Source organism: Neovison vison, chromosome 2, assembly GCF_020171115.1.
Source record: "Neovison vison isolate M4711 chromosome 2, ASM_NN_V1, whole genome shotgun sequence".
NCBI lineage: Eukaryota > Metazoa > Chordata > Mammalia > Carnivora > Mustelidae > Neogale > Neogale vison.
Genome location: NC_058092.1, coordinates 180,625,891 through 180,640,814, shown reverse-complemented (window position 1 = coordinate 180,640,814; position 14,924 = coordinate 180,625,891). Strand labels below are relative to the sequence as shown.

Below are 14,924 nucleotides of genomic sequence, written 5' to 3'. Positions count from 1 at the left end.
AACTGAGATTGTGTCTCCTCTGTCAGCAGTATTCTGTATGTTCAGGATTTATCTGCCCAAGTTGTGCTATTTGACTAGATGTTTAATTATGCGCTCTTACACATTGTAGATGTATTCTTTCCTCTTACTTAAGTGTATATATATTTTATATATATTCTGCAACTTAGCTGTGTCAAACTATATTTCAACTGTTGTAGCCTTTAAGGTATATAATACTCACCCAAGATTTTTCATTTCACCATATAGAATAATTTATATGGTGTTATATTCTTAGCTTGTTGGGAAAGAGGAAATGGCTTTTGGAACATAGAGGAATGATAATGGTACACAGAGGCAGCTTTGAATTGTTTTTTGAAAGATTATAAAAAGAAAACCTACCCATGATCTAATGTGGCAAATAGAGATAATATGTCTTTATTCACATTATTCTTTATTTCCTTCTCTATTTTCTTCCTTGTATGAATTCATTAAAAACCATATTTATTGTGTATCTATTTTTTTCCAGCATTGTGTTAGGGACTAGAGTTATAAAACATAATAATACTAGCTACCTTCTCATTCCTTATCTGTGCGTGAAGATACCTGTGTTCAGGGAATGAACTATATCTCTAATCAACATGATGAACGGGAGTGAATTTGTTTAACTGAAATCAATGGATTTATCAGATCTCTTCTAATATTGAGATTCCCTAGTACTGAGGAATCATTTCTTCCACATTAATATTATTCTTTCAGTTAAGCATGAACTCATAACATCTTCAAATTTGAGGGACTTACCAGAAAACATCAAGTTTTACTTACTTCCCCTCCCAATTTTGAAGATGAAAAAATTGAAGCCTAGAAAAATTATGACATTTTTCTAACAACATACAACTAATTGGTGACAAAGTTAGAATAAAGACCCAGGTATCCTAACTTCAAATTCATTAATCTACCACAACAGTACAACCCCACCAATTTTCTGGTAATACAAGAAGTGTGTCCCCAGGTTAATCTGAGGTACTTTACACTCCTTCCCGCCTTCTGCCTGACATTTCTAAGGAGATTTCTCTATGTCTCATTCATTCTCAGTCTCAAACCATATAACTCTAGGGAATATCTTTTATTTCCATTTAATATCCTTACCCTTTCTTTCTCTTGAGGAGAAGGATTATGTTTTATTTGTCTCAAGATCCCTAGAATCTAGAATAATAGCTTGTTTCTATGCATAAAAAATAGACACTCAAATATGTTAGTTAAGATGACTTAATTTGATTTTTTTAACCTCTTTATTAGTGATCAGAGTTGGATTATCAGTGCATATCTTTAGGTAATCATTTCTTCATTATTAATAAAAGTTGAAAGAAGTACCACAGAATGAAAGCAGCTCATTAAATGCTGACAGTACAACGGCGACCAATTTTGTGATTTTATTTTCATAAATCTTCTGAGATAGTCTTGCAGGTATTTGTTTAGGACTAAAATGAACAAACAGTGCCCTCTTCTGTCTGGTAACCATAATGGTGCCATGCGGGGGTATGAATTTCATCTACAAACTCAGATGTAGAAGAAAAAAAGGACTTTTTTTTCCCCCCCTAAGTTAACCTGGTTTTATCTTTGTTCATGGGGAATTTAAACATAGTCATTTAACGAGAAGACAAACTTCTCTTTACCTCTATCACTTGTGTTGCACCAGGTGAACCAAAGTTCTAGATCAGTAGTTCTCAAACAGGGATGATACCCCTCCCCATGGGGAGAGGGGGCATTTGGAAATGTCTGGAGATACTTTTGATTGTCACAACTTGGGAGGCTTCCTACTGCATGTAGTGGGTAGAGACTAGGGACAGTGCTAAACATCCCACAATATGCAAGTTGGTCTCTTGCAACCCGAATTATTTAGAGCAAAATGTCCCTAGTGCCAAGTTTGGAGACTCTTTTCAGAATGACCCATTCTGAATGGGTCGTTCTGAGTCAGAATGACCCACCAATTACTTCTCATTGTCCCAAATTGTTTACCACTCAGATACCCATTGTCCTAGCACATGTAGCTCCTTCAGGTTTACTACTTGCTGTTTCCAAAATACTTTATGGGAAAATGTGAAACTCAGGTCTGAGTTTAGAAGATGGTGTTTTCTCTGATTCTTTTATGTCCATCCTGAACTTTCAAAGGATACTCAGACATCTTTCTAGACTTCCAAATCTGAGAATCTTGAGCTTATGCAAGAACTCTCTCTGCACAAATTCTATTATTTCTAACTTCCATAATCTTTATTTTTTAAAAATGCAATAGAGGAATCTTTGCCTCAAACCTTCCCTTAAGCCAGGAATCATTAAATCAACACTTACTGAAGGCAGAAGTTGGAAAGAACTAAACATTAATCTATAGCTTAATAATGTTCCGTGACATTCTTCTGACATTGATACCAAAGCTTATGTGTCATTAAATCATTTATTCCTTTATTCAGTTAGGATCTTTTTACTGAAAGCATAGTATATTTTGTTTTAAGGTGCTTGGAGTGATAAAAAAGACAGACAATATCCTTATCCTCATGGAAGTTATGTTCTAATGGGAGAAGACTAAAACATATTCCCTCTCAAAAGAAAAGAAAAAATATAATTTCAGTGATTATTCAATGATCAGAATTAACATCAGCTTTCGAGAGCTAAAGAAATAAATAATGTGACTGATGTAATAAATAAATGTAATAAATAAATGTAATTTATTATGTAATAAATAATGTGTATGTGATGTAATAAATAAATGAATAAGGGGATAAATAAATGAAGTAAGGGGAGAGATTATTTTTAGGTAGACTGAGGGGATGACTGGATAGGGCGGCAGATAGACCTACTGGGCTCCCATGGTGAGGATCCAGCCATGTAAGAGCTCCAGGAACTCACCAGGCAAGAGAACCGTGGATACAAAGAGCCCAAGAGCCTGATGAGGAATGGGCTGATGAGTGGGCCATGTTTGAGGAATAGAAAAGGTGCCTGTGTGTGTTTCTAGCAAAAACAAGGCAATTCTTACTTTTCTAGAATTTGAAATTATTAGTATTAACAATATAGTAATAATAATAGTATATAATTAATAATATAGTATTAATATATCTAAACCTCTTATAAAAATGTATTTGAATTATAGACTTTCCACTTTGACATTCCCAAATCGTCATGTGCTATCAGCTCAGCTAAAAGGGCCTGATCCAGCATGCTATTCCCACCGCCTGGTTCAGAAGAAGACGCCCCATAGCCCCCTTCCTAATAGATTCCCAGAGTGTCAAGACTGTTCCCAACACCTCTGGAACAGTTACTTGATTATAGTGAGCTAGGGATAGATACTCAGAGAAATATGATTTACGACTAAGTCATATGTAGGATTTAGAATTCAATCTTAATTTGAGAGGAAAATGTCAAGTATGACTTCTGTTCCTAGACTACTTTTTTCTTTTTTCTTTCTTTTTTTTATTTCCCTTCTTAATTTTCTCTTTTCCTTTCCTTCATTTTTCTATTAAGTGACTACAAAATTCTTTTTTATATATTTTAATATTAAATAATTATAAAGTCTGTGCCCGTGAATTTTTAAGTATACTGCAGACTGTCTGACTAGGAATGCTGAAAGAATTAGGGAGATAAAGTCGGTAGGGAGATAAAGTCCGTAGAGAGCATTAAGTGCCTTGGAAGATAAAAGATATATATAAATGCAGTCATTTTTATCTCAGTAAGTATATATATGCATTAAAACCACCAATTTATGGTGACCCTGAAGTTTAATGTGCCACTATAGTTTATTGTGGCTCCAGTTTCTATATGAAAATCTCAGCCTGAGTATTTCCAAGTTCTATATCTTTTCTGGCCTCTCTTGCAAAAATAAAATGGGGCCTTATAATAAAATTAATAATAATAATTTTTAACAATCATAAACAGTATTAAACTTCAGTACTTTCTATTCACTAAATAATGGTCCAGTTCATCATCTTATTTTTCCTCACAATAATCCTAAGAATTAGGTAATATGTTTGCTATTTTACCAGGTGAGGGAATGAAGTTATTTTCAAATCACTCTGAGCTGCCTAAGGAAGGCTTCACAACAAATAGGAATTAAATAGAAAGGCATGAAATAGTGTATCTGAATTCTGATACGAGAAATAAATGAGTAATGACTGACTTTATTAACCCTCATTCCAGGAAAAAAAAAAAAAAATCTTGGTTTGGTTTAGGGACAGCCTATCTTGGAGAGGGGAAGTCATTTCCATCATCACTAAGAATCGATGTGAGAGTGAATCTTTGCTGGGCCCAGCTTAAGGGATAATTTTACTCTTATATAATGAATAAAATTAGATCAAAAAAGATCTTTACTTGGACTTTAGGAGAAAGCAGTATGTGTGGCATTATATTAAACCCTGTGTAGCACAGGACATCAGATACTCAGAATGGGGTGAATGTAACTAGAATCAGCTAGTAAGCATCAGATCAAACCAGAATAACAAATTCGGAGTAAAATGAAAGTATCCAAATTACTACAAATGTTTTATCCAAAAAATATAAAGGGTTTTGATGGGATGAGGGATAGAAGAGTGGAAGAAGAGGTGAAAAAGCAGTAGAAAGAAAGAACCAAACTTTTCCTGAGTTCCAGCTGTCTATGGGCTAAGCAATCCCTACTTAACGCATCTTAGTACAACTGAGCCTAGCAACAAACTTCAGGGTTAGGTATTATTATCTAAAATTTTGTTCTGAGGAAACCAGCATTTAAAATGGTACACAAAATACCAAAACCCCACAATCACTAATTGGAGAGCCAGAATTCAAATTTAGGTCTGTATTACTCAATATTATTGGGTCATTCTACTGCATGCCACTGTCTTAAGGTAGTTGGCCTCCCCTTCTCTAGAATGAAAATTGATTAAACACACACACACACACACACACACACATCTTCCAGATGCTTGCACCTTCCAAAGTTACCAGATGCATAGAAGCAAGCTGTCTTTCAGAGTGTGTAATATAGGGCAACCCCAGTTTCCTCCTCCCTTTTACAATGTTTGCTCTATTATTATTTGTCTTCAGACCTGCAGGTGTTAATGTATCACCTCAAAAGTGATTAGAGTGCTCCTCTTTCTGTCTTACTTTCCACTTAACCAATAACATTGTATAATAACACTGTATATTCAACTTTTTATTTTTGCAATACTAGCTAACTGCTTGCCTGACAGAATACAAAATGCTGCCAGCAAATGTTTTGAACACTCCCCCACTGATTTTGTTCCTGAAAAGAAGAGGTCAGTCCTATGTTAAAGAAAAAAAGAAAAGAAAAGAAAAGAAAAAAACCCAACAGAAATATGTGGGTGTAAATTGTAGGCTTATCTCTTCCTGTGGTATCACCAACAAAAATGGTACTTGTGACTTCTGACAGCTGCAGTTGTTCTTAGTTTCTGTTAAATCACTTTATTTTGAGTTGAATATAATGTCGGAATCAATGATGAAGTTATATGTCACTTCATGGGAGAGTATAATCCAAGAAATTAACAGCAGACATTTATAAGGAACAGATCACAGTAGTGGCACTAGGCAGCCATCAGTTGCAAAACAATAGGACCTAAGAAAAGAAATCTGATCAACTGAATTTATTTGGATGTTTCAGGGGCTGATGATGTATCCAGAAAGGAAATTGCAAAGACCCTTTCTCAGATAGGTGGGAAGAATACACAAAAACAGCTAATAATAAAACACGTGATTGTGTAGAAATCCCACAGTGGTAAACTTATGGTATTAATACCTAAGAGAAAAGAATAAATTGCCCAGTGAGCATAACTGCACACAGTTCCTGCAAAGAGGAGCTGCATGCAGAGATAAAGATACACAACAGTTACTCGAGCACATCAGAGATCTTGGCAAGAGGGGCTATTAATAGCCAATAGGAGTCAGTTGAAATAAGTGGAGAGGGTTGGTGATGCTAAGTGCAAGTCTTAGAAAGCAAAGAAAATGCAGGTTAAAGAATCGTGAGATGGGAAAAAATCTAAGGCCATTAGTAGTAGGAAATAGGTAGTTTGCTCCACAATGTGAGCTAATTATGGCAAGTTCCCATCTCTGGAGTGGTCCCAAGGGAAGGTAAACTCTCCACAACCCTGAAAATAAACAAAGGACCTGTGTGCAAAGCAAGGTTTAAGGGAAACCAGGGCCAGACTGAGGAGGCATCCCCTGCCCCTGACTAGGCTTTAACAGCCAGGTGTAAAGAAGAGATTTCCCACTTCACATCCAGTAGCTTTTCATGAAATCTGTTTGATTTCTGGATTTCTTACCAAGACTCCATATTACATGAATCACACATCATTTAAATGAAAACAAGTATCGAATTAATTCTTGTTAAGTACTTCTACTTGGATTTGCAATAATGACAGATATCTTTAAATTATTGCCCCAGTGAGATTAAGGAGAAGAGATTAAGTGAGATTAGATTATATATTTAAGATTAAGATTGGATACTACAGCATAAGACAAAAAAAAAATTAGTTTGAAATAAGGAAAATGGAAGCACAGTAGAGATACGGTGAGAATGAGTATGTGCTCTTTCTATTGATATCTTTTGTTTTGCTCATATCCAACGTTCTTTTCAGCTATCGCTGATAATTTTGCTTCAGCCATTCAAAAACATGGAGAGATTTCATTGTAGTGATATGACAGTAAGCCCAGGAGACCAAGTCCTTACATTACAGGGTAAACAACTACTGGCTGCCTGATTCAGCAGCAGTGTGCAATCCAGTATGATCACCATCAGCACAGTGGAAGTGGAGGAGTCAGGGAAGGGAGGTTTGGCCAGGTCTTCTGGAGCCCGACACCACCCAGATACAAGATGTTTAAGCTGAAATTGAAAAAAAAGGAAATGGAAGTAGATTAGCTATTTAGACACTGAAGTTAAAATATTTATTCTTTAATTTCCTAGAAAATTTAAATGCTTAGTAATTTTGGTGCCATTTCCATGTCATATAGTTTTAATTAGAATTACACCATCCATTTATCACATGTGAACACCTTGGTATGTGGATGACCACATCATGGATTAGTCAAATCGCGCTTCACCCAGAGAAAAACTCCCACCTGCTTATTTTGCTTTCTTTTTCTTTCAGAATTTATTGGGATATAATTCATATACCTAACATTCACCATCTTAAAGTGTAAAACTGGGTTATTTTAGTATACGCACATGATCTTGCGGTCATTACCACTATCTAATTCCAGGACATTGTGAGCATCCCAGAGAGAGATGCATGCCCATAAGCCATCATTGCCCCCTCCCACTTTCCCCCTCCTTTAGGAACCCCTGGTCAAATTTCTGTCTCTATAGACTTGCCTATTGCAGACATTTCATACAAATAGAGTCACACAACATGTGGACTTGTGTGACTGACTTTTCACTTACCCCAACATCTTCAAGGTTCACCTGTGTCGCAGCATGTATTGCAGCATCCATTGCTTTTCCTAGCCAAATAATAGTCTATTCCATATAATTTTGCTTATTCCTCAGTAGATGCATGTCTCAGCCGTTTCCACTTTTTGGCTATTATGATTGGCAAGGCTAAGAACATTTCTTTTTACAACTTTTTGTGTGGACACATATTTTCATTTCTCTTGGGTATATACCTAGGAGTAGAACTTCTGGGTCATATTGGTAGCTCTGTGCTTTCTTTCTGAGGTACTGCCAGACTGTTTTCCATTTTGCATTCTCACAGGCAATGCTTTGCTTTCTTTTTATAGACCCCAGAGGAACTGGAAGATGTTTCTGATTTGGAAGAGGAACATGAGGTGCGCAGTCACACCAGCGTTCAGACCGAAGGGAAAACTGACAGGGTAAGTCAGCTCCCTGAGAGGAGAGCTGTAGGCTGTGCCCTCTTGTTGTCAATCAGGCAGCCTCTCATAGGAGGGACTCCAGGATCTGGAGCCAGTTTTGCAAAGCCCAGGAAGAAGAACCCCAGAATGCATGGGCTGTAGCTCGAGGGGAATTACTTCCTTGACATTGAAAACTCACAGTGAGACCATTTCTGGTCAGGTAGTAAATTACTCCATACCACTTCTAATCTCTATACCAGTCATGGGAATAAGGAATTGAAATGTGTACACATTTGTTTAAAGTAGAAAAGAGAAACCAAGAAGTTAAAGTATTTTAGATTTCTAGAATTCTAAATTCTAGAAAAAGCATATTTCTGAGAAACTACCCCTATACATTTCTTCCTTTCTGCAATGCTGCCTTCTCTTACCCTCAACACAGACACAGACACACACTCTCTCTCTCTCACACACACACACACACACTCACACCCATGCCTCCAATGATGATAATCGACTTCTGAATTATTCTGTGGCATTGTATTTCACTTTACTTATACCCAGTGCTTGGGAATCTGTGAAAGTTTGGTTTGCTAGTCAACGACAGTATGCAACTGCAGACCAACTACAGAACTTGGGTCTGAAAGTCAGGTGATATAGCATAGTGGCTAAGACTAGAACACATCTGAATTAGCCATTCTTTTCTGTGTCTCCTGAAAAACTCATTCAGCCTTTCTCTGACTTGGTTCCCTGATTTGTAAAGTGAAGATACTGCAAGTACTTCTATATGTGAACTATTGTGGGGATAACTCAGTTAATTAGTAGAGCACTTAACACACTGCTTAGCTCATAGTAAGTTCTCAGTAATCATGAGTTATTCTTTGTAGTTGTCTTAAGGATAGTATAATTATCGTCACTTATTACTACTATTAATTATTTAAATTCAGTGACATTACATTTGGAGATGGATAGGAAAAGATAAATTTAAGAAAGTTCCAGATTACTTAGAACTGATATATGTTAGTCACAACTCCTGTGTTTTATTAGAAATGGTGGTTTTCTTGAGCTTACATTCCGTGCTGGTTACTGAGTTAATTCCCAGCCTACCAGAAGCCACTTCATGTTGGGAACTGTCTGGGGGCACCCGGCATCTGAAAGAAGTTTCCTTCTAATCTAGTAGGCATCTTTGTTAAGAAGGAAATTTTTCCAAATGGCAATGGAATTGGAAATAAATTTTGCTAATAACATAGTTTGCTCATGCTTTCAGGTAAGTGAGTGATTCACTTTACTGTGGCTGAGCCACTGGAGGTGGAGGGTAGCTGTCAGAACTTAAAAGGTAATTGATAAGGGCAAATTTTGTTAAAATAAAGGTAACCTTAGTAGGATGCTGGGATTAGGATAAACATACCATAGTCCTCATTCTGGATCATCACATGTAGACAATAAAGCCTTGGTTAAGACCTTAAGTCTTAGAAACTTCAAATTTCTTCATTGAAAAATGAGAAAAATAGGGGTATCTGGCTGGCTCAGTGGGTTAAGCCTCTGCCTTCTGCTCAGGTCATGATCCCAAGGTCCTGGGATCAAGCCCCGCATCAGCAGCAGGGAGCCTGCTTCCCACCCCCCACCTGCCTCTCTGCCTTTATGTGATCTCAGTCTGTCAAATAAATAAATAAAATCTTAAAAAAAAGAAAATGAGAAAAATATTATCATACCTTCTCAAGCATTCTTGATAACTTCAAGATAATGTAAATGAAAGTATTTTATAAACCTTAAAATTCATATGCTAAGAAAATAAGCTTCTTATTACTACTATTTTGATTATGTTTTTGTTCTTGGCTGAGGTTACAGGCCGGCTAGCTAGATGGCAACCTGACTACTGTAGGTTAAGAAGTTGATGATCTCAATAGTCCTGGATCTTAAGAATCTTTTATAGAAGCTGCTGTTTCTAACCATGTAGAAATCACCCTGGAGCTGCTCTGTATTCTGGATTTGTGTTCCACTGTGCACAGTTCCCTGATAGGCCAGTTCATCTGGAATGCCCCTGGGCAATAACCTCACTACAGTCTCTTGGCAAGATAGATCCCTAACCATCAAATCTACTGGGAGCAACGTTATATTCAACCTGGCCACTCTGTGCTTTAGTAAATCTCCCTGCATAAATTCCAAGTAGTTTAGATTTTCTTCACTTCCTGCCTTGAGGCTTCTCTGAAATTGCTGTGTAGAATCCCTCAGGGAGCTGATCAGATATTCTAATACATACACAATCTTATGTGAAGCATTAACACTCCACAGAGCAACCTCGATGAATACTCTTATTTTCCGTGGATGAACCATTTTGCATTTTGCCAAGGTCTCCAAAGGATTCCCAGGGGGATCAAGGCACACCTCACACCACAGTGAACAGTTTGATAATATACCTTTGGATTTGTTCTCCTTTTTTTTTTTTTTTTGTCTGTTTTTGTTTTTGTGGGGTTTTTTTGTTTGTTTTTTCTTTCCTGATCCAGTCTTCCCAGGCTCCTAGTTCTGTTCCCGAAGATTTCATCCCAGAATCAGCTACTTTCCATTCTTAGGTTCTGCTTTTGAGGGAAAACAAGAAAAGATTGTCACAGTACATAAACTACTTAATTATCACATTAACTTTGATATACTGATGCATTATCCCAGTTTTACTAATAAGATCACTGAGGTGCAGATTTATATAACTTGTCTAGTAAGTGGGTTATGTTTTCAGACAAAGAATCTGTGTGATTACCACATGTCAACTCACTCAAAATGTAGAATTAGTGGAAGGAATCTTTTAGTAACAAGCAAACAAGCCACCACCACCACCACAATAAACTTGATTCACCATCAGTGGAATGAAAGGATGCTATAGTGGTCTGAGAACTGGAGGAAGGATACAAATTTTCTTTTAAAATTTAAAGAGTAATTATTATACAGCGTGGACAATTTAACTCAAATAGCAACCTCTTACTGAAGACCTGATTTGTGAGTTTATTCCTACAGAATCGGGGCTCATGGCAGGACAGCTCAGACTGTCCCCCGCCCAAACCAACTGAGCAAAATGTTCATGTTGACAGGTTTTATGATTTCTCTCAGGCATCTGGGACCCCTAGCAGACCCCATATTCTCTTCCTCTATGCTTATCTTTCCATGTTTAGTCTCATATCCATTTGAGACTTTATCTCTGTGTTCTTTCCAGCATTCCCAAAGTTTCCATCCATTGGGCTCTGTCTGTTCTTTGACACATTTCCCAGATACCATCAGGTTGAGAAGATACCGTATGATTTTGAAATGGAATCTGTTGAGAAATTTTGAATACTCATACCATGCTCAATGAGGAATTTCTGGTCTCTGAACAAGACATGTGTTTGGGTTCCTTTTTGTTTGCTGCTAAGTGCCTTTTTGGTTCTTGGCTTAGGCAGACTCTGCTATATGGAACATGCCATAGAACTAATTTCAGGCACTGTTTAGTCATGGAGTGACAGTTATTTATTATCATTTTATTTTTTGCATTTCACTCCCAGTAGCTTTGGCTCAACATCATCTGTTATTGCTGTCATCAGTAGCAAATGCCACTGGGCATTGTAAAGGTCTATAACCAACAAATAATGATTTAGAGTCCACAGTCAATCAGAGCGAAATACTAAAAGACCAACAGTGCATGCCTTATGAAGTAGCAGAGGAACAGCACTGGTAATTAATGATTATCTTAATTATTAAACACAAATACTCACTAGACCAATACTGTGGTTATATCCAGTAATCAGGCATTCCACAGTGATACAGGAGTCTGATTTTGTTGTAGATTTACAGAACATTCTTTAAAGATCTCATTGTTTATTCTGATCATGCTCTTAGCAAGGATAAAATAGAAATCTTTTATCTGAAAAACTCAAATTTGAAAGAGACATGAAAATAGATTCCTGTTAAGATCATCAATTTTCTAAACCTACTGGTAATAAGACTTTTTGGTAAGTCCTAAAAGCTTTCTAAAAGATTATACTAAATACATGCTAATTCATATTTTCTATTTAAACAGAACAGTGCCAGTTATCATTTAACACTTTATAGCTTACAGAATATTTCCAAGTGGGTGTCTTACTTAAAAAAAGCTGTGGAATTTTTCTTTTTCCCTTGATTATACTAACTAAGGAATTTAACTCAAAGGATTTCAGTACTTTATGCAAATCATGTAGACTGGAACCAAATCCCAGGTCTTCTGGCATGAACCACACTCTGTCCAGTGTAACACACTTGTAAGCTGGGGTAGAATCTCACCATTCCTTAAGCTCTCATTACCCTCCTATTGTTACAGCCAGTATTATGGAGTTGGTATTATCATTTATCTACTAGAAAAATGATTCCTGAAACTGAAGACCATAAACCTTAAGTATCAGACTTGTTTAAGCCTCACAAGTTTCAAAATGCCTCAATGCTACAATCTTCCATCAATAACAAAATCATTTTATTGTTTACAATTTAAAAACTACATAATGATGCCCAGACCTTGTCAGTCTCTTCCCTTTACCTTGATGAAGTGGATCATTTTACCTTGATGAAGTCAAATATTAATCAGATAGAGTCAGATAGTGGCAGATCTTGTAGGACAACAATACCAGGCCTCCAAGCACAGAATCTGAAGAAGTGAGGCAGTTACTCCTCAGTCTCTTATCCAGTTAGCCTCTGTGATACTTCAATAGAGGGAACATTCCAATTCCTAGATTTCCTCCCTCATTTATTTATTGTCTCAATTATTTATTGTCTGCAGGAGGAGCATCAGGAACAAGAGACTCTCAGGAAATAAAGTATCCTCAGAGTGGTGGCTCAAAGTATGTTTTTCATGCCTACCTGGGGTTTTAGGAGAATATGGGCACCTGGGTGGTCCAGTCCGTTAACTATCTGACTTGATCCCAGGGTTGTGAGTTCAAGCCCCATGTGGGGCCCCATGCTGGGCATGAACTTAAAAACAACAACAACAACAAAACAAGCAATAAAATAGATTAAAAGAGAGTTTTGTGAGTGGAATGGGTGAGCAAGTGATTTGCCTTTGCTAGCATTGGCATATAATGTAGAGATGTATAAACTTGGGAGTCAGATAAGCCTTGATTCAAATCTGGCTTCCACCTATTACTATCCATATGATCTCTGAAAAGTTAGTGTACATTAGAAACTGTTTTCTAATCTGTAAAATTGTGATGATCATATTAGTAATTATATCTATTTTATAGTCATTCTTGAAGATGAGATAAATGAAAAGTTTCAGTTCAGTTCTTGGCACATGTGAAGTCTTCAATCCATTTTGATTTTTTTTCAAAGATTTTACGTATTTATTTTTTGTGAGATCTGTTACCTATTATTTTTATTTATTATTATTTATTATCTATTATTTATATTTAATTATTTATTTTTGTGAGATCTTTTGACTTATTTTTGTGAGAGAGATTGAGAGAGAGCATGGGCAGTGGGAGGGGCAGAGGGAGCAGCAGGCTCCCCACAGAACAGGGAGCCCAATTCCAGACTCCATCCCCAGACCCTGGGATCATGACCCAAGCTGAGGTAGATGCTAAACTGACTGAGCCACCCAGGTGCCCTCAATTTTGATTTTTATTTAAAAAAAAAGAATTTCGTAATAAGTGTAGAATTGTGTGTTGGTGTTATACTTTGACTTCCTTTTGAGTAGCTCAAGAAGATTTGTAAATATAGTCTCAGTCTTCTAGAATGAGATTCCTTTGGTTTTTTGGTTTTGTGGTGCTAAACATTTTGACATGTTGGAAATTCTATTATGAAGTCTTCTGAAGCAGTTCCTTCCCCCGCCAGGAGGGCAGCTTATCAGAAACAGCTGCAAGAGATTAGAAGGAAGATGACATTAATGTGATTTTTAATGATGCTGGCACTTTATATATATATATATCTAATTCACATATATAATGTTGAGCTGAAATAGTGATCATAAAAACCAACTCTTGGGGACGCCTGGGTGGCGCAGTTGGTTGGACGACTGCCTTCGGCTCAGGGCGTGATCCTGGAGTCCCGGGATCGAGTCCCACATCGGGCTCCCAGCTCCATGGGGAGTCTGCTTCGCTCTCTGACCTTCTCCTCGCTCATGCTCTCTCTCACTGTCTCTCTCTCTCAAATAAATAAATAAAATCTTTAAAAAAAAAAAAAAAAAAAAAAAAAAAAACCAACTCTTGATAGTGAGATAAAACAGAAAATTTGACCTAGTAATTGTCAAGTTTGTAATTTCTTTATTGGATGCCTGGCCCTGCCCTGGGAGTTTTTCTTCTTTGTGGAATGTTGGTACTGTGATGATCCATTAGTTTCTATTTCTCTCAGTTTTCACTTACCTTCATCAAGTTACACAGGGCTTAATTTCCAAAGTTTATGGTACATACTCGAAAAAAAAAAAAAAGAAGAAGAAAAAGTCACTCATCCTGACTTTTATAGGCTGCATGTTAGAATCAGTTTTTCAAGCAGTCATTTGAAGTCACCTTGTATTGAGGGAAATCTTATAATTACAACAACGTGGATGGATCTAAGGTATCTAGAGAGAGAATGCTAAGTGAATTAAGTCAGTCAGAGAAAGACAAATACCATATGATTTCACTTATATGTAGAATTTCAGAAACAAGATTAATGAAAAAATTAAAAGAAGCTAACCTAAAACAAAACAAAACCCAGACTCTTAACTATAGAGAACAAACTGAGGGTTACCACAGGGAAGGTCAGTGGGGGATGGGTGAAATAGGTGAAGGGTATTAAAAGTACAGTCATCATTATGTGCACTGAGTAATGTATAGAATTGTTGAATCATTATATTGCACACCTGAAAGTAGTATATAAAGTAGTATATAACACTGTATTTAACTATACTGGAATTAAAATTAAAAAAAAAAAATTTCCTTTTATTTTTCTATTCCTAAGAAGAACTTATGTTCTAGTGGTTCTTCCTTCTGCCAATATAGCTTGAAAGTCAATAGGTCTCAAAACTAAAGAGACGATTTTGTTCAGTCTCACACAATTTAAACTTTGATGATAGCGTCTTGTAGATGAGGAATGAAAGAGGGAACTCATTTAACATTACTGACCGAGGTCAGTACTGACCAAGATTTTCATTTGAGAGTATT

At 36.7% G+C, this 14,924-nt stretch overlaps 1 protein-coding gene across 3 annotated transcripts in view; it reads left to right on the top strand.

Moving 5' to 3' along the window:
- Window positions 1-14,924, top strand: part of LOC122900720 (catenin alpha-3) — a 1,358,242-nt gene that overhangs the window by 1,171,336 nt on the left and 171,982 nt on the right. For all 3 annotated transcript variants that reach the window (XM_044239621.1, XM_044239620.1, XM_044239622.1), the window contains one exon: window positions 7,729-7,821. In XM_044239621.1, coding sequence (XP_044095556.1) covers window positions 7,729-7,821 — 93 coding nt within the window. The remainder of the gene's footprint in view (window positions 1-7,728; window positions 7,822-14,924) is intronic.